The 27,861-nt window shown below is 35.1% G+C and overlaps 1 protein-coding gene across 5 annotated transcripts; it reads right to left on the bottom strand.

The window, feature by feature from the left end:
* Window positions 1-193: 193 nt before the first annotated feature.
* GUF1 (GTP binding elongation factor GUF1) lies at window positions 194-26,538 on the bottom strand. 5 transcript variants are annotated; one of them, XM_070372345.1, is made up of 17 exons: window positions 26,116-26,538; window positions 23,888-23,999; window positions 23,569-23,717; window positions 23,204-23,284; window positions 22,203-22,280; window positions 20,444-20,527; window positions 14,467-14,531; window positions 13,539-13,742; window positions 11,932-12,071; window positions 10,690-10,813; window positions 10,204-10,336; window positions 9,248-9,391; window positions 8,204-8,337; window positions 5,510-5,611; window positions 4,410-4,550; window positions 2,819-2,855; window positions 194-2,023 (listed from the first exon to the last, which is right to left on the bottom strand). In XM_070372345.1, the coding sequence occupies exons 1-17, from the start codon at window positions 26,521-26,523 to the stop codon at window positions 1,886-1,888; spliced, it is 2,274 nt and encodes a 757-aa protein (XP_070228446.1). In that variant the 5' UTR covers window positions 26,524-26,538; the 3' UTR covers window positions 194-1,885. The 5 variants fall into 5 exon arrangements, with proteins under 5 accessions (XP_070228446.1, XP_005892989.2, XP_070228444.1 ...); XM_005892927.3 differs by having other exon boundaries at window positions 4,410-4,529; XM_070372343.1 differs by having other exon boundaries at window positions 13,539-13,769; window positions 26,116-26,502.
* Window positions 26,539-27,861: the final 1,323 nt, after the last annotated feature.

The following is a 27,861-nucleotide window of genomic DNA, read 5'->3' as shown; positions in this document are numbered from 1 at the left end:
TCTAGGAAGATCAACATGCTGCAGAGCCCAGGTGCCACAACTATTGAGCCTACAATCTAGAGCCCAGGAGCTACAACTACTGAACCCCTGGAGCCTGCATGCTAGAACAAGAGAAACCACTGAAATGAGAGGCCTGCACACTGCAACTAGAGAAAAGCCCATGCAGCAACAAAGACCCAACACAGCCAAAAAAATAATAATAAATAAAAATAAAACTTTATTAAAAATGTAATGCACTTCAATCATCCATAAGTCACCCCCCAGCAGTGGAAAAATCTTCCAGGAAACCTGTCACTGGTGCCGAAAAGGTTGGGGACTGCTACTCTGGGGGAATACACAACTCTAAATCATGTTTTATCAAAGTGGCTGGGGAGAGAAGAGTATGCTAAAAAAAAATCTGAAAAATACTTTTTGTACTACTACTAAAACTGTTTCCTAAAAAGTCAGAGGTTAAAGGGAAAAGAAAAAGTATCAAGCTGTACAAATACTTTTGTTGTTCAGTTGCTCAGTTGTGTCCGACTCTGCGACACCATGGACTGCAGCATGCCAGGCTTCCCTGTCCTTTATTATCTCCCAGAGTTTGCTCAAACTCATGTCCATTGAGTTGATGATGCCATGAAGCCATGTCATCCTGTCCTTCCCAGCATCAAGGTCTTTTACAGTAAGCATACAAGTTAAATAGCAGACACACAGTACATATTATGTGCCAGGTACCAACTTCTAACTTTCCCCTGGCCATAATGGTATGACAGAACATCTAAGAAATTATATTAAAATAATACTCTCATGAGATCTCATAATCCATCTGATCTACCAGAGCTAGAAGAAGATGGTTGACTATGTAACTAGGACTAAGCCACATGTTACTTAACCTCTATTCACAATTTTAAGTAAGTTGCCACTATCTGAATTTATAATTATCTCATAACAACCTTGTATAAAATTTATCACTGACAGTCTTATCCTCATTCAATTCATTCAAAGTAAAGGATAAAAATTAATGGCTAAATTATCTTACTATAATACAATATGCCCTCTTGTTTATTTACTAAGAAGATATGCTTTGAAGTAAGACAGCCATTTACTGACTATGTGACCTTAACTAAGTTATTTAAAGCTTCAGTCAGTCTCAATTAGTTTCAATTATGAAATCTAGACAATAATTATTAGACTGTCATTAATGACAGTTGCTATTAATATGCTATTAATATCAAACATCTATCCCTTTACATAAATGCATTTTAATTCTCAGAATAAGGCAGCTCATATCCTTATTTTTATATATATGTAAACTATCTGGTTTCCAAATAACATTTGTAAAAATTTTATGAAAAACTAGATCACAGGTCTAAATACTATGTTATTTGACTTTAATAACAGATTCATATATATCATCTAAATATATCCATCTAACAAGCTTATTGTGGGATTGGAACGAGATCAAATCTTTAAATATGAGCCCTTTTAGTGTAAAGAATATGCTTGAAAACTAGTAAGAATCACTTAACATTGACTATGTGTCACATAGTCTTCTGAACATTTTAAACATATTATTTAATACTCACAGCCTATGAAGTAATAGTATAATTCTGATTTTACTAAAGAGTAAATGAAGAAAGGGTAAGTTGGTCAAGGTCACCTTGCCTAGTGAGTGGTAGAACAGAAATGTGAAACCATGCAATATGGTTTCAGAATCTAAGTTCTTATCTACCCATTACTGTCTTTCAAAGAAAAGCCAAGAGGTTATTTAAAATTGAAAACCTTGAAGGTAACAAGCAAATTTTATAATTTTCCTTCTGTTGTGTTCAACATGTTATAATTACTAAGGAAAATTAAAAGATACACAATTTTTAATTTATGAAAATTCCTTATATTTTCCCACCAATTATTTATCAGATTGTGTTTTCAGAACTTTTATAAAAGCATCTTTTGGAACTTCAACATTGCCAACTTTCCTGAGTTTTTTCTTTCCTTCTGCTTGTCTCTTCAAAAGCTTCATTTTTCGGGTAATATCACCACCATACTGAAAAACATTTTAAGAAACTGAAGTCCAAATCACTCCATAGAAAAATAATCCTATAATTAATTAGAGATATCAATACAATTACAACTTTATAGTTATTATTCATGAAGTAGACACTTGGAAAGTTACCTCTAAGACCCTTCCTAGCAGATCCTAAATTTACTATTAGTATCTTCTCAAAGAATGATAAGTGCTTTATTTGTTTTTGAAGGAGATGATTCTCAAGGAACCCCAGTACTATATTATGCAAGTCAAGAAAAGCTATCAATCTCCTTACTGATTCAAGGCCTTGAAATTTTGGATTATATAGCTGTAGTCTAATACAGAAACTTGCATAGGCTTAAATGTGTCAGTCCAATGTTAAAGATTTAGAAAAAGCATTTATCATTTAATTCTCATTATAACTGAGTTAAGAATCTTTTTTAACAGAAGAAACAGCAAACTTCGCAAATTAATGTAGGAGAGGTGGATTTCAATTTTAGCTCCCATTATAAGACAGTAATTGTCTTCAGATTCTTCCTTAAAAATCAAAACATCCTGATCATAACTGTTATGAAAACATTCTTAGGTAGTTGCACATAAGGAAATTTTTAAAAATAAGATAGGAAAATACTTAAGAAATGTGAGCAAAATGAATATGCAATCATTAAAGTCAAGCTGACATTTACCTATTTAAAAAGAAAACATAGATGGGATACAAAGTACTATAAAAACCAACAGTGGAAACCCAAGGTATTTATACCCTCTCTGATTTTAAACTTACAAAATAGATAAAGAACACACGTAGATACATACACATTTTGCCAAAACATTTTTCCTATAGGCTTTCACACTGTAAAAGAGAAAATTTTCCTTAAGTACACAATTATACTATTTAAAAGTACTTATTTTCAAAAACAATCCCCCCTTTACTAAAGATAGTAAGATCAGGTTATACTTACGTAAAATTGCCAAAAGACAAATCATTAGATAGCTTACATGCTCTTGTATTTCATGTATTTGGAATAAAATAGACAATTCAAAATGAAAACACAGATTTTACTAAGAATTTAAAAAAAGGTTTGTGGATAGTCTCAAAGAGGCCAAAATAAAAACTGGTGTGACCTTGATGGTGAAAATTTATATAAGGGCATTTCTAGTTCAATTTAAAAATACTACTACTTTCAAAAATACTAAAATGGTTATTATCTCACTGCTGCTGCTGCTGCTGCAAAGTCGCTTCAGTCCTGTCTGACTCTGTGCAACCCCATAGACGGCGGCCCACCAGGCTCCCCAGTCCTTGGGATTCTCCAGGCAAGAACACTGGAGTGGGTTGCCATTTCATTTTCCAATGCATGAAAGTGAAAGTGAAGTCACTCAGTCATGTCCGACTCCTAGCGACCCCATGGACTGCAGCCTACCAGGCTCCTCCATCCATGGGATTTTCCAGGCAAGAGTACTGGAGTGGGGTGCTATTGCCTTCTCAATTATCTCACCACTGACTATCAAATGTGCGTCAAGAGTGACTAGGAATATGAAGAACAATATATTCTATAAAACCCATTTCAGGGGGAATGAAATAATTTTAATATAGCCATTCAAGCAGCTATAAACTAATCTATGTCCATAATGTATGTATCTGAGAAATATGGAGGATCAAAACTTTGAAAATAACTCCACTTTTTTTGTATTCCAAATGAAGATATAAAAGTCTTTTTCTTTAAGGTTTTTTCTACCTCAGCACACATATGTTTGAATGATTATTTGCTATTTTAAATGGCATTTTCCTGGAAGTTCCCTGATTATAAACTCCACTCTGCCTAATCTGAGTACTTAGGAAACACAAAATAACTAACACAAAATAGTATTAGGAAATGAAATTCATTGCAAATACCTGCACACAACTCATCCAAAGACTGCTGCAAACCCCTGAAGCCTAACATGGTATCAGCTTTCCTCCCTTCCCTCTATGCACTGACTAGCTCTAAGGAAGTGATATTAAATGCTTCAAGTAAAAATCAATTCAGTTTTCTCTTTTGGAAGAATATCTCTAAAACCTAATTTTTAATTCCAGTTCCTATTGGTTTATAATCTACTTGAAGAGATAAACCATAAAACTTTACAGAAATTCCTTCACCAGAAAATTGAGTGGGGTCACTGAATGAGTGGAAATAAAATTCCTTAAACCATATACATTAGAGTAATAACTGTAAATAATTATCACCCAAAAGTGTCATATAAGTAATTCAAAGTAACAGTCATCACTTAAATTAGTGGAATTAAGAGATTAACATTTCTATAAGTAGGAATAAAGTTTAGAGCAATGTTAAATTTTTTAATATTCTTTCATTTTTTATGTATATCATTGCTAAAACCAACCAAGGAACAAAAATGAATTTCAACTCACGTTTCTCTTGCAATGATTTTACTTCCAAGGGCAGCTTGAATTGCTATCTCAAACAGCTGCCTAGGAAGAGAATCCTTGAGACGTTCACATATGGCTTTGCCAACAGAGTATGCTTTGTCTCTGAGACAGAAAAAAATGCACCTATTCATATATTCTAAATAAAAGTAGTTTTCTAGTTAATATGCATAATCAATGTAAAGGTTACTAAGGAGGTACAAGTAGAACTTGTTTATCATGTTGTTGTTTTTTAATAGCTAAATTGTGTCCAACTCTGCGATCCCATGAACTGTAGCCCACCAGGCTCCTCTGTCCATGGAACTTCCCAGGCAAGAATACTGGAGTGGGTTCCCATTTCCTTCTCCAGGGGATCTTCCCAACCCAGGGATTGAACCTACATCTCCTGCATTGGCAGGTGGATTCTTTAATAAACACCACTTAATCTCTGAATCATATGTGACCTCTGACAGCAAAAATAACATGATCTCTTACAGAAAATCTAGAAAAACACAGAGAATAAAAACCATTCTTAATGCCCTTCCCTCACCCACAGAATACCACTGTTAAACATTCTAGAATATTTTTAAACATATATCCATACTTAGTTATTTTTCTGAATACATATTTATGTTTTTTACAGTTTGGATCACAGTGTGATATATTCTACCTTTTTACTTAATTGACATTTTTACATCACTAAATATTGCTCTACAATTATACTTTTAATGGCTTAAAATAATATTATATGGGTGTTCCATAATTTATTTTACCCAACCACTATTTCTTGAAATGGAAATTTAAAAAAATAACTTTTATTTCTCAATTTAAGTCTACCATAGTTTAGAAAACATTTACTTTGTTTTATATGGTAAAGAAAACATTTCCTTCCATGACACTATCCTTTTTGGCTATTTTAATTCTATTCTCTTGTCAACAGTTTGGTAAGAGAAGCATGGAAAAAGAAGGAAAAACTAGTACATGGAAATTAATTACACCTTTTAATTTTCAAAATGTAGCTGTCAAATAAAAATGAGCAATAATAAATGAAAAAGTAAAAAGAATAGCAACTTTCACATTCTGTAATTAGTTACTATTCAACTTACTTGTGTACAACAGTTACTAGCTCTTCTACAATACTTCCATTCAGTAGAATATCCATTTTTACAAGTTCTGCAGTCTGGTAGCCTGCATCTTCATAATCAAAACTAACAAAGAAAAATATCCAAGTTACAGATAAGCACTATATTTCCCAAGAGATTACATTTTTTTTCCTTTTCAAAATATGTTTTTTCTACCTCCTCTGGTATCACTCCCAAAAAATTTAACTTTCAAACAAATTACATATAAATTTCAGATAAATGGGCCGACCTGATCACAGTAAAGAACAAGCTTCCTTATCTTTTTACATTTATGAAATCAGGTACAAAAATCAACATGCTCCACTGAGGGAAGGGGAAAAAAAACTGCTAAACCAGGCTAGGAAAGTACATCATTGAAAGAAATGTCACCTTCCCAATGTTCCTTCCTAGAAGCTGGCTGGCTGTAGACAATGTATATACTAGTGAATGTATATACAGTCTCAGACTCATGAGTTGGGTTTCTGTTAAGTTTTCTATTACAAGTTAAATAAATGCTAGGGCAGTGCTAAGTAGCCATTAATAAATGAGACTTCTGAATTTCATATATGGCTCTTTAGTATAAACCTTCACAGAGCATTTTTGATGATGAGTTAATACATGTACCTAGAACATAAAAAGTGTTAAGAACAGAGCCTACCTAAGCACAATTAACATTTATTAAGTGTCAACTATTTCTAACAATATGGTCAAAGCTTACAGTAATAATCAAAACAGGTTTTACAAAACTAATGTCTGATGAGAAAGAAAATTTCAATTATGCTCTCGTGTCTTTGCAGTTATGTATGAGAAGATGTGTATTCCTACTGCCGTAATTCTAAAACAAACAATGCAAATGTTTAGCTTCGAAAGGTTTTCAACAGGAAGGTCGCAAGGTGACACTAATAGTCTCTAAAACCTGACTACTGCCTAAAGTGTTCCCCAGATCCTTTCTTTTTTCAATAAACATTAATCATATACTACATAAAGGTACCATGTTAAGTACTATGCAAAATTAATCCTGAGATTTTCACTGTGTTTACAGCTTTAAAATTTTCTGTGCTCCCAAATTTTATAATTTCAATTTTTTTAGAATATGAAAAAATATCATGTATTCCTGAACATAAGGACAACTTAATTTTGGAAGTTGGAATTATTTTTAAATAGTTCAAAATAAGCCATGTTCTCTCAATGTGAAAGTTGTTTCCCAGCTAAAAGATTTTAAGACCACTTAACTCAGAAAGTGGTACCCAAATGCAAGCTAGAATTCAAAGACTGTTGTTAACTGTTATAAACACTTAGTAATTATCCTTTTAATTATAGTAACTTTAACAATATGCTGCCTAGATTCATTTTAAATTACATCGCTACTTATTCACTCAAGGTCTTGTCTGAAAGAAGACATAAAAAAAAAATTGGGTGACCAATTAGAAAAAATAACTTTGTATCATGAGTTATGCTGACTCGCTTCATTGAAAAGCTCATTTCACAAAGTAAACGTCCAGGTCACTGCAGCATATTCTTCAAAATGCTGGGATTTTTCTTTGAATTATAATTTTAAGTATGCATGCACATTCATGTATGCATGTGTTTTACCAGATGTGAACATTCACTTTTCTGTCAACTTCCCCATTATATATTTCCTTTATATCCTAGTATATGCTATCCAGTAATGTAAGATTGAAAAGCAGAGACATTACTTTGCCAACAAAGGTCCGTCTAGTCAGGGCTACAGTTTTTCCAGTGGTCATGTATAGATGTGAGAGTTGGACTGAAGAAAGTCCAAAGAGTTGGACTGAAGAAAGCTGAGCGCCAAAGAATTGATGCTTTTGAACTGTGGTGTTAGAGAAGACTCTTGAGAGTCCCTTGGACTGCAAGGAGATCCAGCCAGTCCATTCTGAAGGAGATCAGCCCTGGGATTTCTTTGGAAGGAATGATGCTAAAGCTGAAACTCCAGTACTTTGACCATCTCATGCGAAGAGTTGACTCATTGGAAAAGACTCTGATGCTGGGAGGGATTGGGGGCAGGAGGAGAAGGGGACGACAGAGGATGAGATGGCTGGATGGCATCACTGACTCGATGGACGTGAGTCTGGGTGAACTCTGGGAGTTGGTGATGGACAGGGAGGCCTGGTGTGCTGTGATTCATGGGGTCACAAAGAGTTGGACACGACTGAGTGACTGAACTGAACAGAATGTAAGATTTTAGGACAGTAAGGGCATCTAGTTATTTGCCCTAACAAAAAACACCCCCACAATGCTACACTCTTCCTTTAACAGGCTATGCCTCCATGTGCTTTTATGGGATAAGATAATGGGTTTCATGATGCAGACTACTTAGTCCTAGGAAGACCAAGTTATTGAAGTGTTCACAAATATAGGGACACACCTAGCATTTCTCTAAACAAGTACTTCTATTTTCCAAATGTACACAGATACTCCTAGGATTACTTAACATTCAAATACATTTTAAAAGTGCCACTTAGGTCACAGTAGCTTTTTCAAATAACATGCAATTTTTAATCAACTTACAAGAGAGTACATCTCTTCTTATGAAGAGGGCACTAAAATTTCTGTCACTAGATCACCAAGATTAAGTAAGTGGAATATCAGTAAACACCTGCTGGTCAATACTTAAAAAAAAAACTGTCCAGATATTTGAGTTTCCCATTAAATTTTTACCTAGCATATCCTGAAGACAGAGATTTCAAAGAATCATAAAAATCCACCACAATTTCATTCAAAGGGAAGAGATATTTAAGCATTACTCTATTTTGATCAATATACATCATATTCTTCTGAACTGCTCTTCGAGCCTGAAAAGGGAAGGAAAAAATGGCTTGAATAATTCACATAATGATTTATTTAATAAATATAGACAGATGTCAATTATCAACTTTTAAGAGTGGGCAAAATGAAGGAATCTTTCTTTAATGGTCCAGTAAAAACAGCTGACAAATATTTATAATACAGGGAGAATCATTTTGTATTTCAATTATAATATACTTCCTATCAAAACTTTAATCTTTTGTTTTTAATCAAATAAGTCTCTTTTTTAATTATACAATATTTCACTTAAGAATAAATCAAATTAGCTACAGGTGGAGTCAAGTTCTGATTTTTTATTTTACAAATAAAAGAAATTTAGATCCAGAGAAATTAAGCAACTAAAGTTACATATTTTTTGGTACAAGACAATAAAAATTCAAGTTCACTAGTCATCACTTGAGAGTTCTTTCCAATACGTGTCAGAATATTTTAAATACGTACTTTCTGATGACTATGATTATATCAAATTTGTGGATTAAATTGTTTATTACAATGTGTCAAGAACTAAAGCAAAATGAGGAATACCTTTCAATCAAAGGTCTCTAAAGTATTGTAATTATCTTTCAAATAATACCCAATTTCAAATAGTCAAAAACGGTGAAAGGAAACTATATTTTTAGCTACTCAAGATGAAAAAAAGCATCAAATTTCTTTGCTTTAAGCTAAAATATAAATTCAAGATGATCAAAAATTCTGGCTCTGTTTTCTTATTTAAAAGTCAAAATACAGTAATTATATGTATGTATATCTAAACAGATAAATATATAAAGATCTTTATGAAAATTTCTTTTGTTCGACAGGCTCCATAGAGACAGAAACCATTCAAAACCTAAGCTGGGTACCACTGTTTGAGAGGACTAAAATGTACTTTTATATCAAACTGTATTACATTTATACCTGGCAAAGCATCATTATTTTCCCAGTATATTCATCTGGTGTGATAATGGTGCCCAAAACAACTGGCTCCAAATATTCTGTTACTTTTGACTTATCAGGGAACTGTGCAGGATTGATGATTGTAATCTCCTTTTCTCTGTATTCCTAAAAAATAAGAAAAGTCATCAATAGTTAAAAAGAAATCTTAGTAGTTACCATGTTTTTAAATTTTCTACCAACATAGGTTAGAATTTTTGTTATTGAATGTGTTGGAATTAATAAAAAACAAAAGAATTCCTAAAGGTTAGAATATTATTTTAACACACTTTAGATTAAAAAGAGAAAAACTCTCTAAAATAATATTTAATAACAATTATTAATATATTCTGATTATTGATATTTACTAAAATCATTTTATACACCACTTAGAATATGATATAAGAATACATTTCAATCTGTCCCATGTATGTCACTGTAATTAGTTTCCTAACTTAATTTTGTTGGAAAATATTTACAGATGCCAAAGTTAATATTTGTTTAAAACAAATATATTGTAACTTAGATTGAATACAATATTGTTTCTACTGTTAACCTGAAATCTAAAATTTCCCGCAACCATATAGGAAAGAATGCTTTACTAATCATAAGATGAATTACTTATGCCCAAAATCACACTCTTATTTTTTGTGCTGAATTTAGAACAGTATTTTCAGAACTAATTCTACTTTTTACTCTTAGTAACAGACTAGTATTGATAATGTGGAGATTTCATCAGGTTAAGAAAAATATGCATCATTAGTTCTGAAGAAACTTGTCCATCATAAGATAATTCAACTTTTATTACTACTAATCAAGAAATATTTAGTTTTAATAGCTAGTCAGCTACTGGTATACTAAAATGTTTCTCATATTCTACATATACATACACACACATACATTTATTTAGTTTTCTTATGTATGCTAGCTCACAACAGTACCTTTATCAATTTTGCTGATGAAAGAACAGCCTTATATGGAACAGTAGGGGTTGTCAAAATAACAGAAGCATTATATTCTTGTTCTAGTCGCTGGTTGAAAACTTCCATGTGCAAAAGTCCAAGAAATCCTAACCTGAGGGAGAAAAAGCCAGACTCCAAAATGTTTATGTCCCATGGGCTCTATTTTCTTTGATTTGATATTACTATTTTGTGGGGGAGGGGTGGAATCAAAAGTCATTCAATCAATTCACATCATAATTAAAACCTAGCATAAATTCATTAAATAAAATAAAATCTTCCATTGGGATTCTATTTAAAGTAGCTATAAAACTGATCCATACAATAAGCATCCACAGTGAGAAACAGACATGTTTTAGTTCATTTTACACTAATATGAACTGATCTTCAGAAATGGTCAAGACCAGTAAGCCATTTAAACTTTATTTTTCAATAAAAATGGAATCCTACAACATAATTGAATCTCACCTCCAGCCAGCACCTAGAGCAAGGCTACTATCCCGATGAACCACCACACTGGAATCATTTAGTGTCAGTTTTTCTATAGCACTCTTCAGGTTATTATATTCAGATTGGTCTACAGGGTACATTCCTGGGGACACAATGATTTCTAATTATTACATGTGACACTCTGCCCAGAAAACCTAATATGCATTGCTGCAAAGTTCAAAATTAATCAGTTAGCTTTTAAATTACTTTCTGTATTTGACTGACCAAAATATTGGTTTGCTAAGAAAACTATGACCATTAAATTAAATTGGCTTCAAAGTATTTTGCAAGTTTCATAAGCTTTGAATTTACCACTAGATTCATATTCAAAGTGATGTTTTTGCTTTTGCAAATAGTATAGGGAAAACAAAAAAGAACAATGGGAATTACACCTATCAAGAAAATACATCATCTTTATTTTAAGAAACAAAAGTGCAAGATATCCCACAACCACAAAGAAAAATCCCATTAGCAGATAAATAACAGGAAGAAATAAAAACAAAAACTGATTCATCCGTTTCTCTTTCACATCAAACCCAAGTCCTCACCACTTAAGTCCTTCAAACTCTAAATGACTGACTGACTTTGTCTTAATAGGGGCATTAATATTAATTACAAATTAATATTTGTAATTCCCAATGAGATACAAAAGGGAGAAAACAATGACTGGATACCCAGCACAGAGTAATCTGATAACCTTCAACCAGGTCTTCCTTTTTCAAATGTCTGTAATATCACACAGAAGTAACAGGTTCTGGAGTTATATATACATGAGGTGACACTCTTCTCTGCTATGTCGACACTAGTACAATAGTACAGTATTAAAGAAAGGCCAGCTAAAGGGAAGGCATTCAGTAAATGTCCACTGATAATTAGTAATGAAAACACCCTATGTAGAAAGAGTATTTCAAATATAATGACCTACTCCCTAGTGAAACAAGAAGGAAATGCATATTACTGTGCTCCTCTAATTTATCAGAGGGCTTGTTTCAAGAGGCTATTTTTTTAAGAAGTCCTTAAATTTAGGAGGAAATGATCTCCCATATAAAGTTGTATCATCCATATATAATTAACTGGTATATAAATATCATACAAAAATTTTTTTTAAACAGTAGCTGTTATTTAAACAGGAATTGATTATTTAAAGTGAGTATTCCTAATAATTATTATTTCAGCTTAGAATAAATTGGCCCTTATCCTTTGAATATGTGAGCTCCTCACCTGCAAATACCATTGGCTTCGCTGATTTAAACCCAGGCAAGGGTTCCACTGGCTGTTTATGTAAATATAATGTATCTCCTATTTGTGCTTCAGTGACATCTTTCATCCCAGCAATCAGATAGCCCACCTGTCCTGCATATCTAAATAAAATTATTACATGGAAATATTTACTATTTTAATGTTTCATGTGCATACTCACAATTAGCTCTACTTCTCCAAGAAATGATTGTACTTTCCAAACAAAACCTCACCAAGCTGAAACTAGATGCTGCATTCTAGTTAATTCTCTAATTCTCAGCTCTAAGAACTGTCAGCAAAAGAACATTCCAAGTCTTACAATCCATGACCGAGGACCTCTGCAACACAAGCCTAGGGACCTTCTTCATGACTGCCCATCTCTGCATATAAAACAATAGTGAAACTGATAGACACAGAAACATAAAACACTCCTTGTGATATTTAGTAGTGAATTATATTACAAATGTCCTTTAAAAAAGGAAGAAAAAGCAAAAACAATGTTTTTAACCTAGCAAATAAAAATGTGAACTCTCTACAAATCTGATACCTATTTGATGTGCCTCTTGCAGGAAAACAGCAAATCCAAAGATTTCAGAGTTTTAGCTTTATTTTTTTTTTAAAGCAAATTTCCTATATGATAATTTCCATTTAGGATGAAATACAAAAATAGTACTGAAGATGCAATAATGATGAATATATATGACAGAATATAGACAGACTTTGTATAGCACAGGGAATTATAGCTATTATCTGTAATAACTTTTGATGATGTATAATCTATAAAAATACTGAATCACAATGCTGTATACCTGAAATTAATGTGATACTGTAATGATTGACTATACTTAAGTAAATAAGAATACAAACTTTAGAAATAGTTGAGTAAAATTACAATAAACCTTATGACTTTCAATTACATAAAAAATGACAAAATAGTGGTAGTTTTAGACATACAGCATTAAGCTATAAAGTGAGACCTGCTTCAATCTTAAATTTGACAAATGAGGAAATAAAGACCTTAGAAAACTATGTGCCCAAGGTAATCAATGTTATTAGTATCTAGAGTACTGATGGAATAGGCACTCAATAAATACTTTATAAGTGAACTCAGAACTCAGTTTTATAATAATGTACACTACTATGCTAATCTCATGTCATAATTCTAATCAAAGTTTTACCATGAATTCCGCACTAAACAAAATAATTACTGAATTTTCTTCACTATTCTATGCTGAAAATCTAACTACAAAAAATTTAAATATCAAAGATTGATACCAAGTATGAATATGCATGAGAGAACTCTCTCTTTCACTGTCAAATCAAATACATCAATGTTGGACCCAGTCACAACTAGAAAATAAAATCAGTTATGGCCAAAAAGAATTAAAAACACATCAAATTCCTACTGTCCCTCACCCATGAGATTCTGAAAGAGCATTCACTACATAGTTGCATTAAACAATCAAGTTTTGTTTTTTGTTTTTTTCCTAAGTTACCAAATTAGGAACATCCTGAGCACACCAAATTAAGAAAATCAGCAACAGAAACACATACCAAGTGTCTTTTAATTACTAATGCAGATTACTTACAGTTTATGAGTTGGCTGCTCATTAGGATTCAGAACTCCTACTTCATTAACTTCATATGTCTTTTGAGTGTGTGCAGATACAATTTTATCTCCTTTCGAAACCACTCCATCAAATAATGCTACATTGGCAATCACACCCCTATACTGGTCAAAGGTGGAGTCAAATACCAAAGCTCTCAGGGGATTTCTGCAATGGGCTTTAGGACTATTAAAAATAAGTAAAGAACAAATACTAATAATTCAAAATTAAATAATAAAATCTTAACAAAATGCCTAATTCAAATATTACGCTTAATTTACTCTAATACTTGAGAAAGATTAACTGACAGCAAAAATAAAAGGACCTTTCTGTAAGGTATAATGCCTATATTTATATTCATTTTAATTCACCCTTGAGTTTTAAATACATTTTGTTAGTGTTAGTTGCTCATTTATGTCCAACTCTGCAACCCCATGGACTATAGCTCATCAGGCTCCTCTGTCCATTGAATTCTCCAGGCAAGAATGCTGGAGTGGGTAGCCATTTCCTTCTCCTGGGGATCTTCCTGACCCAGGGATGGAAGCTAGGTCTCCTGCACTGCAGCAGATTCTTTACCATCTGAGCCACCAGGAAAACCCTAAATACATTTTAAGTAACCATTTTTAAACTATTTATGAAATGGATGAAATATATTTGTTCAGGATTAAAACAAAAACAATAATTACCAATGTATTCAAGTCTGTTACAATAATTAAGAGATCCTTATTATCTTTTTTTTTCTATCTGTATTTGCCTTCTATGTGTTACTAGATATAAATTAAAAATGTATTCTCACTGACCACGAAGAGTATATTTGTCATAACAAGTAAATTAAAATAACAGATCAAACTGATGGACTTTTACTATTAAAGATAAACAAATAGTATACAAAGAGCAGCAGAATACTTACAAGGGTATCCTTTTGATGACTGCATCAAGAACACTTTCCACATTCGTTCCAAGTTTAGCAGAAATCTGAAAATACGTATATGAAACAAACACTTAGGACTTTACTTTTCTATCCTGTGACTGAGCATATGATTAGAAAAAAGAAACAACTCGAAAAGTCATCAATTTGCTTGAAAAGCTTGGTAAAAGGAAGCACACACCATATTATCTATTGACAACTGCCCTTCCATTACAGTTAGGTGATTCTCTAGATTATGGTTAGATGATTCTCTGATTTCTCTACAAAAGCATTCTGATTGTGGTACTGAAAGAGCACTGGACTAAGAGTTCAAAATATCTGGGTTATAATTATGACTCTACGAGTAATACATGACTTTAGCCAATACATGTTTTCTTCAAGCTTCAAGTTCTTCATCGACAAATAAAGTGATTATTCATATTTTACATAAACCTCAAGGCTGCTGTGTGAATAAACAATATATGTGGATGGCATACAGCTAAGGCTAACTGTAAGGTATAGTACCACTACTGTTCTTACACTGAAAAGGCAGCCAAAACACTCAAAACATGCTCATCTGACTCACCTTTGCCATTACCAATAATTGAACTATCTTTGAAATCTTTATTCAAACTCAGTTCCCTGAATTCTTCCTCTTGCCCTTCAAAGTCCCTCTAGATCAGAGTTTCTCAACACAGCACTAAGGACACTCTGACCTGGATAACTCTGTTTGGAGGGGCTGTTCTATGTGCTCACTGCAAGATGCATAACAGTATCCATGGATTCTCATCTGCTCACAAGATGCCAGTAGCACCTATTCCCCAGTGTGACAACAAAAAAGGTCTTCAGACATTGCCAAATGTTTCCTGAGAGGCAAAAAACTACTTCCTAATAAGAATGATGCTTTAGACTCTGCTGCTACTGCTAAGTCACTTCAGTCGTGTCCAACTCTGTGTGACCTCACAGACGGCAGCCCACCAGGCTCCCTCATCCCTGGGATTTTCCAGGCAAGAACACTGGAGTGGGTTGCCATTTCCTTCTCCAGTGTATGAAAGTGAAAAGTGAAAGTGAAGTCGCTCAGTCATGTCCGACTCTTAGCAACCCCATGGACTGCAGTCTACCAGGCTCCTCCGTCCATGGGATTTTCCAGGCAAGAGTACTGGAGTGGTACAACAATCCTTTAAGATCACATTTTCTAATTTATTGAATGGACTTTTTTTTCATTATCTATTTAGCCCCCTGCCTCTTTTCCCAGCTGAGACCCCAAGAGCCCACTATTTGTACTCATTCCATTCAACTACTTTCTATTCTCTATCATAAGCCCTTGGTATTAATAAAACCTTAACTGCAACTACATCCGACTATTTGCCTTTTCTATGCTTATAATCAGAGCAGCTCAACATTACTAGAGAACAGTCAAGTAACTGGTTTGGTTGGTTTCTGTAAGTTCATGACACCGATCTCAATATGCAGTTAAGACTTGCTGGCTGTCCAAGGACACATCCTTTACTAAATTCACATTAACACTAACTAAGATAATTCACACCACCTTCCTTTTCAATCTACACACTTTCCCTGTGGCCAATTCACTCTCATTTGATAACGTTGCCTCTTACTTCATTCAAGGAAATAGAAGACATCAAAAACTCCTTTATTCAAATATACAAATCCATCTGCACTATATCCACAACCTCTTTGCCTTCTCTCCTGCTACAATTTGTTTTCCCACCTCTCTGAAAACTCAATCCTCACACCCTCATCTTCTGAATCCTCTCTAATTCTTATTCATAACACTCTACAAATTGAGAATAATGTAGAATGGTTTCTAGGATCTCTTTTCTACTTACAGTTTCTCCCTAGGAAATGGCATCCATTCCCATGGCATCAACGCCACATACACGCTATGACTTAAACATCCCTGACTCAGCCCTCTCCACAAATGCCAGAATTGTGTAGATGTATGTAATATCCTACTTGGATGTCTATTAGACATTTCAAACACACTATGTGCAAAACAGAGCTTTTAATTTTCCCACTATCTGTTCCTCCCCAAGTCCTCTCTGCATTAACAGATTACCAGTATTCAACCAGTTGCTCAAACCCAAACTCATCATGATTCTTTATTTCACATCCTTACACATATAAGAATGCCTTCCTCAATGATCAGTGCAAGAAAATAGAGGAAAACAATAGAATGGGAAAGACTGGAGATCTCTTTAAGAAAACAAGAGATATCAAGGGAACGTTTCATACAAAGATGGGCTCAATAAAGGACAGAATGGTATGGATCTAACAGAAGCAGAAGATTAAAAAGAGGTGGCAAGAACACACAGAATTGTACAAAAAAGATCTTCACGACCCAGATAATCATGATGGTGCGATCACTCACCTAGAGCCAGACATCCTGGAATGTGAAGTCAAGTGGGCCTGAGGAAGCATCACTACAAACAAAGCTAGTGGAGGTGATGGAATTCCAGTTGAGCCATTTCAAATCCTGAAAGATGATGCTTGAAAGTGCTGCACTCAATATGCCAGCAAATTTGGAAAACTCAGCAGTGGCCACAGGACTGGAAAAGGTCAGTTTTCATTCCAATCCCAAAGAAAGGCAACGCCAAAGGATGTTCATACTACCACACAATTGCACTCATCTCACACGCTAATAAAGTAACGCTCAAAATTTTCCAAGCCAGGCTTCAACAGTACGTGAATCATGAAGCTAGATTTAGAAAAGGTAGAGGAACCAGAAATCAAACTGTCAACATCCGCTGGATCATCAAAAAAGCAAGAGAGTTCCAGAAAAATATCTGCTTTTGCTTTATTGACTATGCCAAAGCCTTTGACTGTGTGGATCGCAATAAAAAGTGGGAAATTCTGAAAGAGATGGGAATACCAGACCACCTGGCCTGCCTCTTGAGAAGTCTGTATGCAGGTCAGGAAGCAATAGTTAGAACTGGACATGGAACAACAGACTGGTTCTAAATAGGAAAAGGAGTATGTCAAGGCTATATATTGTCACCCTGCTTACTTATATGCAGAGTACATCATGAGAAACTCTGGGCTGGAGGAAGCACAAGCTGGAATCAAGATTGCCAGGAGAAGTATCAATAACCTCAGTTATGCAAATGACACCACCCTTATGGCAGAAAGTGAAGAAGAACTAAAGAGCCTCTTGATGAAAGTGAGAGAGGAGAGTGAAAAAGTTGGCTTAAAGCTCAACATTCAGAAAACTAAGATTATGGTATATGGTCCCATCACTTAATGGTAAATAGATGGGGAAACACTGGAAACAGTGGCAGACTTTATTTTGGGGGCTCCAAAATCACTGCAGATGGTGACTGCAGCCATGAAATTAAAAGACACATGCTCCTTGGAAGGAAAGTTATGACCAACCTAGACAGCATATTAAAAAGCAGACATTAATTACTTTGCCAACAAAGGTCTGTCTAGTCAAGGCTATGGTTTTTCCAGTGGTCATGTATGGGTGTGAGAGTTGAACTATAAAGAAAGCTGAGCCCCAAAGAATCGATGCTTTTGAACTGTGGTGTTGGAGAAAACTCTTGAGAGTCCCTTGGACTGCAAGGAGATCCAACCAGTCCATCCTAAAGGAGATCAGTCCTGACTGTTCATTGGAAGGACTGATGTTGAAGCTGAAACTCTAATACTGTGGCCTCCTGATGCAAAGAATTGACTCACTGGGAAAAGACCCTGATGCTGGGAAGGATTGAAGGCAGGAGGAGAAGGGGACGACAGACGATGAGATGGTTGGATGGCATCACCAACTCAATGAACATGAGTTTGGGTAAACTCCGGGAGTTGGTGAAGAACGTGGAGGCCTGGTGTGCTGCAGTCCATGGGGTCCCATAGAGTCAGACAGAAGTGAATGACTGACCTGAACACATAACACACCAGCAAAATCTACCATGTCCACAAAACACACATCAAATTTGGCCACTTATTAAAATATCTGCATCACATACTTAGCAACCACCATTTTGCCCCTGGACTACTACTGCAAACTGGTTTCCCTGTATCTTTTCTTACCCTTTTCTAATCCATTCTCTGAATGATCAGTTTTCCTCTCTTGCTTTATAATCCTTTCATTATCTTAAAGTTTTCAAACTCTTTAGCACAGCAAGAATCCCAGAATAACTTGACCCCTGCCTTTCCCTACAAAGCCATCTCATCTAACTTGCCTTCTTTCTGTTCCTTAAACATGTCAAACCTTCCCAAACATTTCAAGCCTTTACACTTGCTCTTTGCTCTTTCGGAAATTATTTCTCCCCATTCTTTTTTTCTTCAAGTCTCAGTTCATCAGAGAAAAATTCCCTAAGTTACTCTGCATCATAGCTCTTCTCTAAGAAAAAGACTTTTTTTCATTGTTAGGTATGGTAATTCTACCTGGAACAATACACTCTGCTGAATGTTCCTTGAAAACATTAGTCTCACTCACTAATTATTATACTTCCTTCTTTTTTTATTTAATGAGTGCCTCCCCAAGTAGAATATAAAAACAACGAGACAGATGTCTTGCCTGTACTGTTCACTGCTGCATCCCTAGCTGGCACACCAAATTAAGTGTATGAATGAATTTTCAGCTAAATATACTTTAACATAATTCCAGTCATGATACCATAATTTCAGGACTGCCTTACAATGAGGTCCCTCTTCATAGTAAAAAACATTAAATTCTATGTATGTATCCAAGGGAAAAAAACTATTGCTTTTTCCAAGTTGTATATAATCAACCAATGTGTTAAAGTTTAAAAAATAAGCAAAAAATCCACTTCATCAGCTGAAACTTGCTTTTTTAAAAATTAAACAAGCTTGAAAATAAAAGCTAAACATTATTACTCTGATATACTTACTACACAAGCATGTAGAATAGCACAGTTTAGCTAGGGCTATTTAACAATCACTGCAGATGGTGACTGCAGCCATGAAATTAAAAGATGCTTGCTCCTTGGAAGAAAAGCTATGACCAACCTAGACAGCATATTAAAAAGCAGAGACGTTACTTTGCCAACAAAGGTCCGTCTAGTCAAAGCTATGGCTTTTCCAGTAGTCAAGTATGTATGTGAGAGTTGAACTATAAAGAAAGCTGAGCGCCAAAGAATTGATATTTTGAACTGTAGTGTTAGAGAAGACTCTTGGGAGTCCCTTGAACTGCAAGGAAATCATACCAGTCAATCTTAAAGGAAAGCAGTACTGAATATTCATTGGAAGGACTGATGCTGAAGCTGAAACTCCAATACTTAGGCCACATGATACGAAGAACTGACTCATTGGAAAAGACCCTTATGCTGGGAAAGATTGAAGGCAGGAGGACAAGGGGACGAGAGAGGATAAGATGGCTGGATGGCATCACTGACTCAATGGATGTGAGTTGGAGCAAGCTCTGGGAGTTGGTGATGGACAGGGAAGGCTGGTGTGCTGCAGTCCGTGGGGTTGCAGAGTTGGACATGACTGAGTGTCTGAGCTGAACTGATTTAACACTCAACTATCATTTAAAAGGTAAATTTAAAAATCTTAGTTTAAAATATTATCAACTTTGATTTACATTAAATATAGTTCTAAGAATGATATCTACAATGCCTTGAAATTAGTCTGACCCTACTCTTCAAGGAGAACATTTACATAGAGGCAAAATGGCATATAAGAAATAATATAACAAAGAGTTACAAAAGACCTACATTTTAGTCCTGGCACATTAGCTAACTAGATTTATAATCGTAAAGTGATAAAATCTTTCAGTTTTCGTCCTTTCAACTGTATCATGAGAAATTTCTATCTGTCCTAACCATGTGGTAAGGATTTTTGGTAAAGATCAAATGAAATATCAGTAAAAAGAACTTTGTAAAACTGTAATATTATAATTACACAATATAATAATGATGTGCTATCAAATACTATGAAATTTTACTTAAGCCAATTACCTGAGATTTTGGAAAGTAAAATCAAGTCTTCTAAAAAAAAAATTTACCTTAATACATTCGTCACCTGGAATATCAAACACCTTTTCAATTTGTTTTTCAACCCTTTCAGGATCAGCATTCTTCAGATCTATCTTAAAAGAAAAAAATCACCATGTCTTAATATAATGAAATTAAAATGTATTACATATTAATATTTGGAGATAGATGCATACTTGCTTTTGAACTAACTGACCCCTTAACAATTTTATTTTCAAAAGTATTAAGAGAAAAATAATGACAAAAAAGTAATAAAATTTTAATGCTCATGACCACTGAAATTAGAAGGCAGACAGCAAAGCAAGTAAGAAATTGAGGTCATTAGCTACTCAGAGCCAAAGAGATCAATAACAACATCATGTACACTGATTTTATGTGTTATATATAATTTATAACAACAAACTGTCTTTCTTTGCTTCCTTTAAACCTATCTTCAATATCAAAAAATAAAACTGAATGCAATGCAAATTTTTAATTAAGATTCTTGATTTATTAATTTTAAAATATAAAAGTTAAGCTTTATCAACACTGTTCTCAGTTTAGCACTTAACTGTTAAGCATCCTGTGTTACACTGTTTCATCCTACTTCATAATGTCCTTTTCTTTTCCTCTACAGTTTAGTTTAACAGACTATTTGGCCTGTCCTGCCCTTCCCTACAGAAACAGCCCCCCATCGCTCCATGTAATTCAGGGAGACTATCTTCTCAATTACATGCCAGGGTAGAGGAGTTTGAGTTGAACTTTTATCGTATGCAATTCAAAGAAATCCCAGTATACAACTGACCTGGAATAACAAGGAGTTTCAACTGCATGGGTCCACTTACATGCAGATTTTTTTCAATAAATACGTAAAACTACACTTGTAGAATACCAGGTGCAAGACTTGTATTGAGGTGGATAGCTTATCCCTAACAAAGGCATAAGTGATATTTAACATAAAATTAATAATGTATTGGCTTTCTGTTTTATAACTTTGCTTTCAAAGAATTACATTACCATACAGTATGACTCTCATAATTAGAGAAACTGCATATCAGCTTATAATTACAAATAAACATTTTTTACTGTAACAATGTTTCCAATACTGTTATGAATATGACTATAATATTGTACGCTATAAAAACTTTAATGAATCTTTCCTTAGTGTATACACTAGGTTACCATGAAGCAATCACATAATGTCATAGCATAAAGCAATATTTCTGCTTCATTGTTATCAATGCATCAATCATTTACCTGTAAATAAATATGAAGTTCCTTTTCACGTTATCTTTTAATTGTTGACGTTTAGTGTCAGTAATACATATAACATCTATGGTGTTTTGTCATCACATAAGACAATACTGATGTAAGTACCGAGAGATGATTCACCTTATAAAAGATGATGTAAACTCAGGGTATTGATAAACAGAGTACTGTAAATGTATTTTCTCCTCTTTATGATTTGATTAGCATTTTCTCTGTCTTATTGTAAGAACACTATATACAATACATATAATATACAAAGTATGTGTTAACAGACTGTTTAAGTTATTGGTAAGATTGTAGTCAATAAGAGGATATTAGTAGTTAACTGTGTGAAATCAAAAGTTACATGCAGATTTTTGACTGCACAGGGGTTTTGCATCCTTAACCTCCATGATGTTCAATAGTCAATTCCATTTAATAAATACCTGAAGATTCTCATATAAAAAGTAGTACAAGTGATACTCATACAGTAAATTTACCCTTAGAAAGTAAAATAATAGCACTGTTGCGCTAACAAATTACCTTGTTTATAACTGGAATTATTGATAGCTGTGCTTCAAAGGCAAGAAAGAAGTTCGCTACCGTTTGGGCTTGAATACCCTATAAAGAAAAGCAGACAAGAAGAAGACACAAGACACTAAGATAATCATTCTATTATCCATCACAAAAGCTGAAATTCAAGACCATTCCACACAGCTTCATCAAAAGCAAAGGTACAAGGCAAACTATGGTATCTATACTTCATGCATCTGGATCATTCCCTGTGAAAATTCCTTTCAGTTCTAGAAACATTTTTTAGAGGGTACTGTGTTAAGCTTTGGGAACAAAGCAGTAATACATGGATCCTTAAGGACCTTGAAGCCTCCTAAAGAACTATGAGACATATTTTATAAAGCCAAGTATATGGATGTTAAGGTAGAGATTGACTGTCCTTGACAGGATTAGGGAGGATTTAACACAACAAAAAAATCTTTGGGTTTGAATGAAAAGTCCATGAAAATTGAAGTATGTCAAAAGCTTACTATAAATAGTATATCATGGCTCTTACACTTTCATCTCAGTATGTTTTCATGATTATGTTCACAACAGAGAACTTGGTAATATTATTGACATGTTTCTTTAAATGTAGCACTTCTCAAATTATTACCTTAAAAACACCCAAAATGACATCAAAGATAGATTTTCTAGTTCTGCTAAAAACTGACATCACAGATTAAGAAGTGCTTAAAACTGGGGGGGGCGGGGGGCGGGGGGTTGGTAAGATGTATATATGACATACTTCAAAAATCTTTTGAACGATTCCTCTGATCAGCTTAAAAATTTTAAAGGATGAATTAGTCAATTTCACAGGCCATTTTAGTGTAGTAAAACTTAAAATTAACAGGACCAAAACATAATTTTGGTTAAATAATAAAATAATTCTTACTTTCTTCAAACACAAAAATTCTATTTCCAAACATCTTAAGAAAAATCTTGGAACAACGAAATAGCATATCATATCATATAAAATTAAATGTACCTACCTCATTTGCATCAACCACAAGTAAAACACCTTGGCAAGCAGAGAGTGACCTGGATACTTCATAACTAAAATCAACATGACCCTGAGAAACAAAAAATATTAAAACCTCTAAATGTTAAGAGTTTAAATGTTTCTTACAGAGAGGCATTTTGGCAAATCTACTGACTCCACTGAATAAAAAGTAATTAAGCTTCTTTTTAGCCTATTTTTGTGAAGTAATTTCACTAATCTAAGAACACAGAGGGGGAAAAAAAAGCAAAGTGAAGTGTTTAATGTTCAATTTAAAAACTGAAAAAAAGGATTTGTTTGCACTATTAATACAAAGCTGACTTTAACAACAGAGACAAAATTGATATTAAAACTTACCGGTGTATCGATAAGATTTAAAAGGTACTGCTTTCCTTCATAGTTATAGAAGAGAGATGCTGTCTGTGCTTTAACAGTGATTCCTCTTTCTCGTTCCACTTGCAATTTATCAAGAACTTGTTTATTATTTTTTGTTTTATCAATTGCCCCTAAAAATAGAAATGTGTATTGATATTTCTACAAGCTTTTAAAAACAGACAATACTGCATATAAACTTACCACAATTAAAAAAAAAAAAACTTAGTCAAAGTATGCTAGTAAAAGTAACTATCAACCACTCATTGCCATTAATTAGGTGCAGACTATAAAATGAAAATACCTGTTAGTTCCAGGAGCCTGTCTGCTAAAGTACTTTTGCCATGATCCACATGTGCAATGATACTGAAATTTCTAGTGTTTTCAACAGGAAAACAAGACATATCAATTTTTTCCTAGAAAAGAGGAGGGAAATATTACATTTATGAGTATAAATTGTCTACAATATAAAACAAGTACACTAAATAATACTTTTAGTCTTCCTAAAACAACTTTATTTAAAGCATTCATACTGTTTGTATTATTTCTCTGACAGTAAAGAGATGTATGGTTAAAGTCATATTACAAGCAATGGATAACAACTGCTGCTGCTGCTAAGTCGCTTCAGTCGTGTCCAACTCTGTGAGACCCCACAGACGGCAGCTCACCAGGCTCCCCCGTCCCTGGGATTCTCCAGGCAAGAACACTGGAGTGGGTTGCCATTTCCTTCTCCAATGCATGAAAGTGAAAAGTGAAAGTGAAGTCGCTCAGTCCTGTCTGACTTTCTCGGCCCCATGGACTGCAGCCTACCAGGCTCCTCCCTCCATGGGATTTTCCAGGCAAGAGTACTGGAGTGGGGTGCCATCGCCTTCTCCATGGATAACAACAGGGCCCATCAAATAAATTAGTTTCACTGACAAAGGCTATATGACCATACACAGACCATATGGCTAAATAAAAGTCCCTTATAATATTTTCACCATTTCAAAGGCCGATGAGGAGCTGAATGTATTTTCACAAATGGAGAACACAAGATACCTGGAACTCCTCTACAGCCTTAGAGCACCTGGTCTAACAAAATTTCTTGAAATAAACAAAGCTACAGAGAAGCTGAAAGAAAAAAAATATTTTTTTTGCCCCCATCACATATTTAATCAACACAGTCAGGTCTACTTAAAAATTTGTGCTAATAGAGCCTTCAAAAGTTTAATTTAGATGACTTTATTACCTAACAACTTCTCTGGAGAGAGAAGGGGAAAAAATTACATTATCAGGAAAAAAAGGCTCACTTTTCACTTAAATCTTTAAAATACTTTAAAATTTTAATTTGTGATTTTCAGTTGCACATAGAATATGTCATTTTTTTGGACCCAGAACGTTTCATTTTTCCAATCAAATTTATATCTCATAATGAGCAAAAAAAAAAAAAAAGTGAAACTACGAAATACAAAATTTTCATGAAGTTGTTTCCTTTTTTTTTCCCCCAGTAAGCGCTTCAATACAAGTGCAACTATACCTGAAAGATATTCTGCAAAAATCTAAACCTGAATTGTCTGCCCTGTGATTTTTCCATCCACTGCACCGTTTTTAGTCTTACAATTGCAACATAAATCCATTCTACAGGCATTTTAGAAAAGAGTAAAACTGAATAATTACAGTGTTTTTCTTTCTCCAGTTACTCATAACTTTCATTCAAGTACTTTATTTTACTGCCTAAACTGTTTCTCTTCACAGTTATAACGAAGTATAGTTTTAGGGTCGCTGAAGCTTCCCAGGTGGCGCCAGTGGTAAAGAATCCTGCCAGTGTAAGAGACACAAGAAACGCGGTTTCCATGCCTTGTTCAGCAAGATCCCGTGGAGTAGGAAATGGCAACCTACTCCAGGATTCTTGCCAGGAAAATTCCGTGGACAGAAAAGCTGGCGGGCTACAGTCCGTGGGACCGCAGAGTCCGTCGTGACTGAGGAGCAAAAAGCCCCACCTCCTCCAACCACAGGGACAGAATGAGCACGCGTCTGCTCTAGCTGAGTTAAGACGAAATAATAAAGAGAAGTTAAGGCATACCCAGCACTTCTTAGATTCTCGGTATTGAACTAAAAGTTCTATGCCTCACTTCGCGCAAGTCTGACAGCCACTCAACGTTTTTTTTTTTTATAAGCATCTCATTCAACAAATGAAGAAAGAGAGAAAGGTCAGGTAACTTGCCTAGGTCACGTGGCTAAAAAGTCGCAAGAAAATGGAACTAGTAGCTTCCTCGATACGCTTTTAAAACTAAATACATACTGAGAACAATCCCTCGCATAAACAAAGATCCTGATATTACCAATGAGGAAAGGGAGGACACGACTTGTCCAAGGTCACACTGCTGAGCACTGGAGTCCGAAACCGAAGCGCACCCCCGCACTCCGAGCCCTGTCTCCCTCACAACAGTGCAACCTGCATTCACTAGTCAGTACTAAGAAGCCCTCACAAATTCACCAGGAACACCCTCCCTAGGCTTAAAACGTGAATGACAAGAGACTCAAGGCGGTCACCTTGCGGTCTGCAGATCTGTAGCACCGGTCCGGAGCCCTGGACTCGGCTGCAGTCCCCCGGGCCGGCGCGAGGTGAGGCCAGAGTAGCCCCTTACGCGCCGCCTCGGTGACCCAGGCCGCGAGCGCGCGTCCGCGCCACCAACCCTGACCTGCAAGCGTCCACATTCCCCTGCGCAACCGAGGCGTCAGGAGAAGGTCCCGGGACGCAATGGCGCCATCACCCCAGGCTCCGTTTTCTTCAAAACTGCCCCTCGCTAAGAGCTGGCGAACGAGATTCAAACACACTTCGGCCACCCGCGGAAAACACGTGAGGAGGCAACACTCCACATCTAGCTGCTGGAACCAGACAACCGAGAACAGCGCCGCTCGCCGACGTTTGCACGACGCATTACGTCGTGACGTCTGCATACGTCAGCGCGAAGCTGAAAGGAAGGCGCGTGAGCGAAGGTTTAGCGCAGTGCTAGTTGTTCTCTTACCAGAATGTTGCTTTTTAACCAACTGCCAGATGGCAAAATACTAGAGTGATTTTTTAAATTACTGCTGTGTTCTCCATGTTGCCTGCAACATCGCTAATGTTGAAGTTCATCTGAATGGAAACGGGCAGTAAAATTGATAGCAATAAGAATAATATCCTAGGGCTTCCCTGGTGGTTCATTGGAGAAGAATCTGCCTGCTAATGCATGGGAGGCGTGTTCCATCCCTGTGTTGGGAAGCTTCCCCAGAGAAGGAAATGGTAACCCACTCCATTATTCTTGCCTGGGAAATCCGTTGGGACAGAGGAGCCTGGTGGGCTACAGTCCATGGGTTCACAAAAGAGTCAGACATGACTTAGCAACTATCCTAGGAAAATTTGGGCCGGAAGTGAAAGTGGGAAAAAGTTGCATCCTGAAAGTCCTGGAGTTTTCGTCATCTTTGGGTTACCAATTAAACAATGTTTACCTTGCAGGGGAGAGAGTTCTGGCTAAGGATAAAGATAAGAGATAAGACAATATCTAGTGTTGCCCCCCACCCCCATCCCATGTTCTTTTTTGCAATATTCAGGAGAAAAAGCGGCAACTGTTGAGTTCACCATTGTATTGTTTCTAGTTCATTTAGGGGACTACTGTATATTAAAACAGTAACTGTACATCACAATTTGCTACTCTCTTCTTTGTTAGTGAACTTAAGAACCACCTGGAAATGTATTAAGCACAATCATTCCTAATATAGTTCGTGTAAGTTGGTTGCCCGAAACTTCAATAAGTTGCTTATTCTCCTTAGTGATTTTCACCATGTCCTCACACCTCTATTATATCCATAACATTTTTCTTTAAATCAATTTACCTCTTACACTTGAATGGGTTTCTTTTAAAAGAAGAAAAAAAATGTATTATTTTCTGTAAGTGGAAAAAGAGCTGTTACCTGTCACAAATTTAAAAGTAAAAATAAGTATAATTAATTAAAAATGTGATTCAATTTCAATAGATGTTACCTGACAAAGGCTCAGAATCTTTCTTGATTAAAACTGGAAATTAACAAACATTAAAGAATTTTAAGACAGCACCAAAGTGAGAGTTTAATTCTTGACATAATCAGAAGTATTGAAATAAAATTGAGAGGAGAAAATTTTCTCTGTATGGTTCAGTGTCCTTACTGTCATGTCTGTGTCTCACCTAAAATTATCTTGGTACCTTCACTAGTCCCACATTTTGGGAATACTGCAGTATGTTAGGTAGTTGACATTATACTCTTAGATCCACAGATGAA

This window comes from Bos mutus, chromosome 6 (assembly GCF_027580195.1).
Source record: "Bos mutus isolate GX-2022 chromosome 6, NWIPB_WYAK_1.1, whole genome shotgun sequence".
Classification (NCBI taxonomy): Eukaryota; Metazoa; Chordata; class Mammalia; order Artiodactyla; family Bovidae; genus Bos; species Bos mutus.
Note: the sequence above shows the minus strand (reverse complement) of the source record. Positions and strands in the feature narration are given on the sequence as shown.

Coding starts and splice junctions, on each gene's coding strand:
- GUF1 (XM_070372345.1), bottom strand. CDS start 26,523: ATGCAGACGTCACGACGTAATGCGTCGTGCAAACGTCGGCGAGCGGCG. Junction 24,000..26,115: donor ACAGATCTGCAGACCGCAAG/GTGACCGCCTTG, acceptor CCTCTTTTCTAG/GAAAAAATTGATATGTCTTG. Junction 2,024..2,818: donor AAAATGTTTTGGCAAAATGT/GTATGTATCTAC, acceptor AATGTTTTTCAG/TATGGTGGTGATATTACCCG.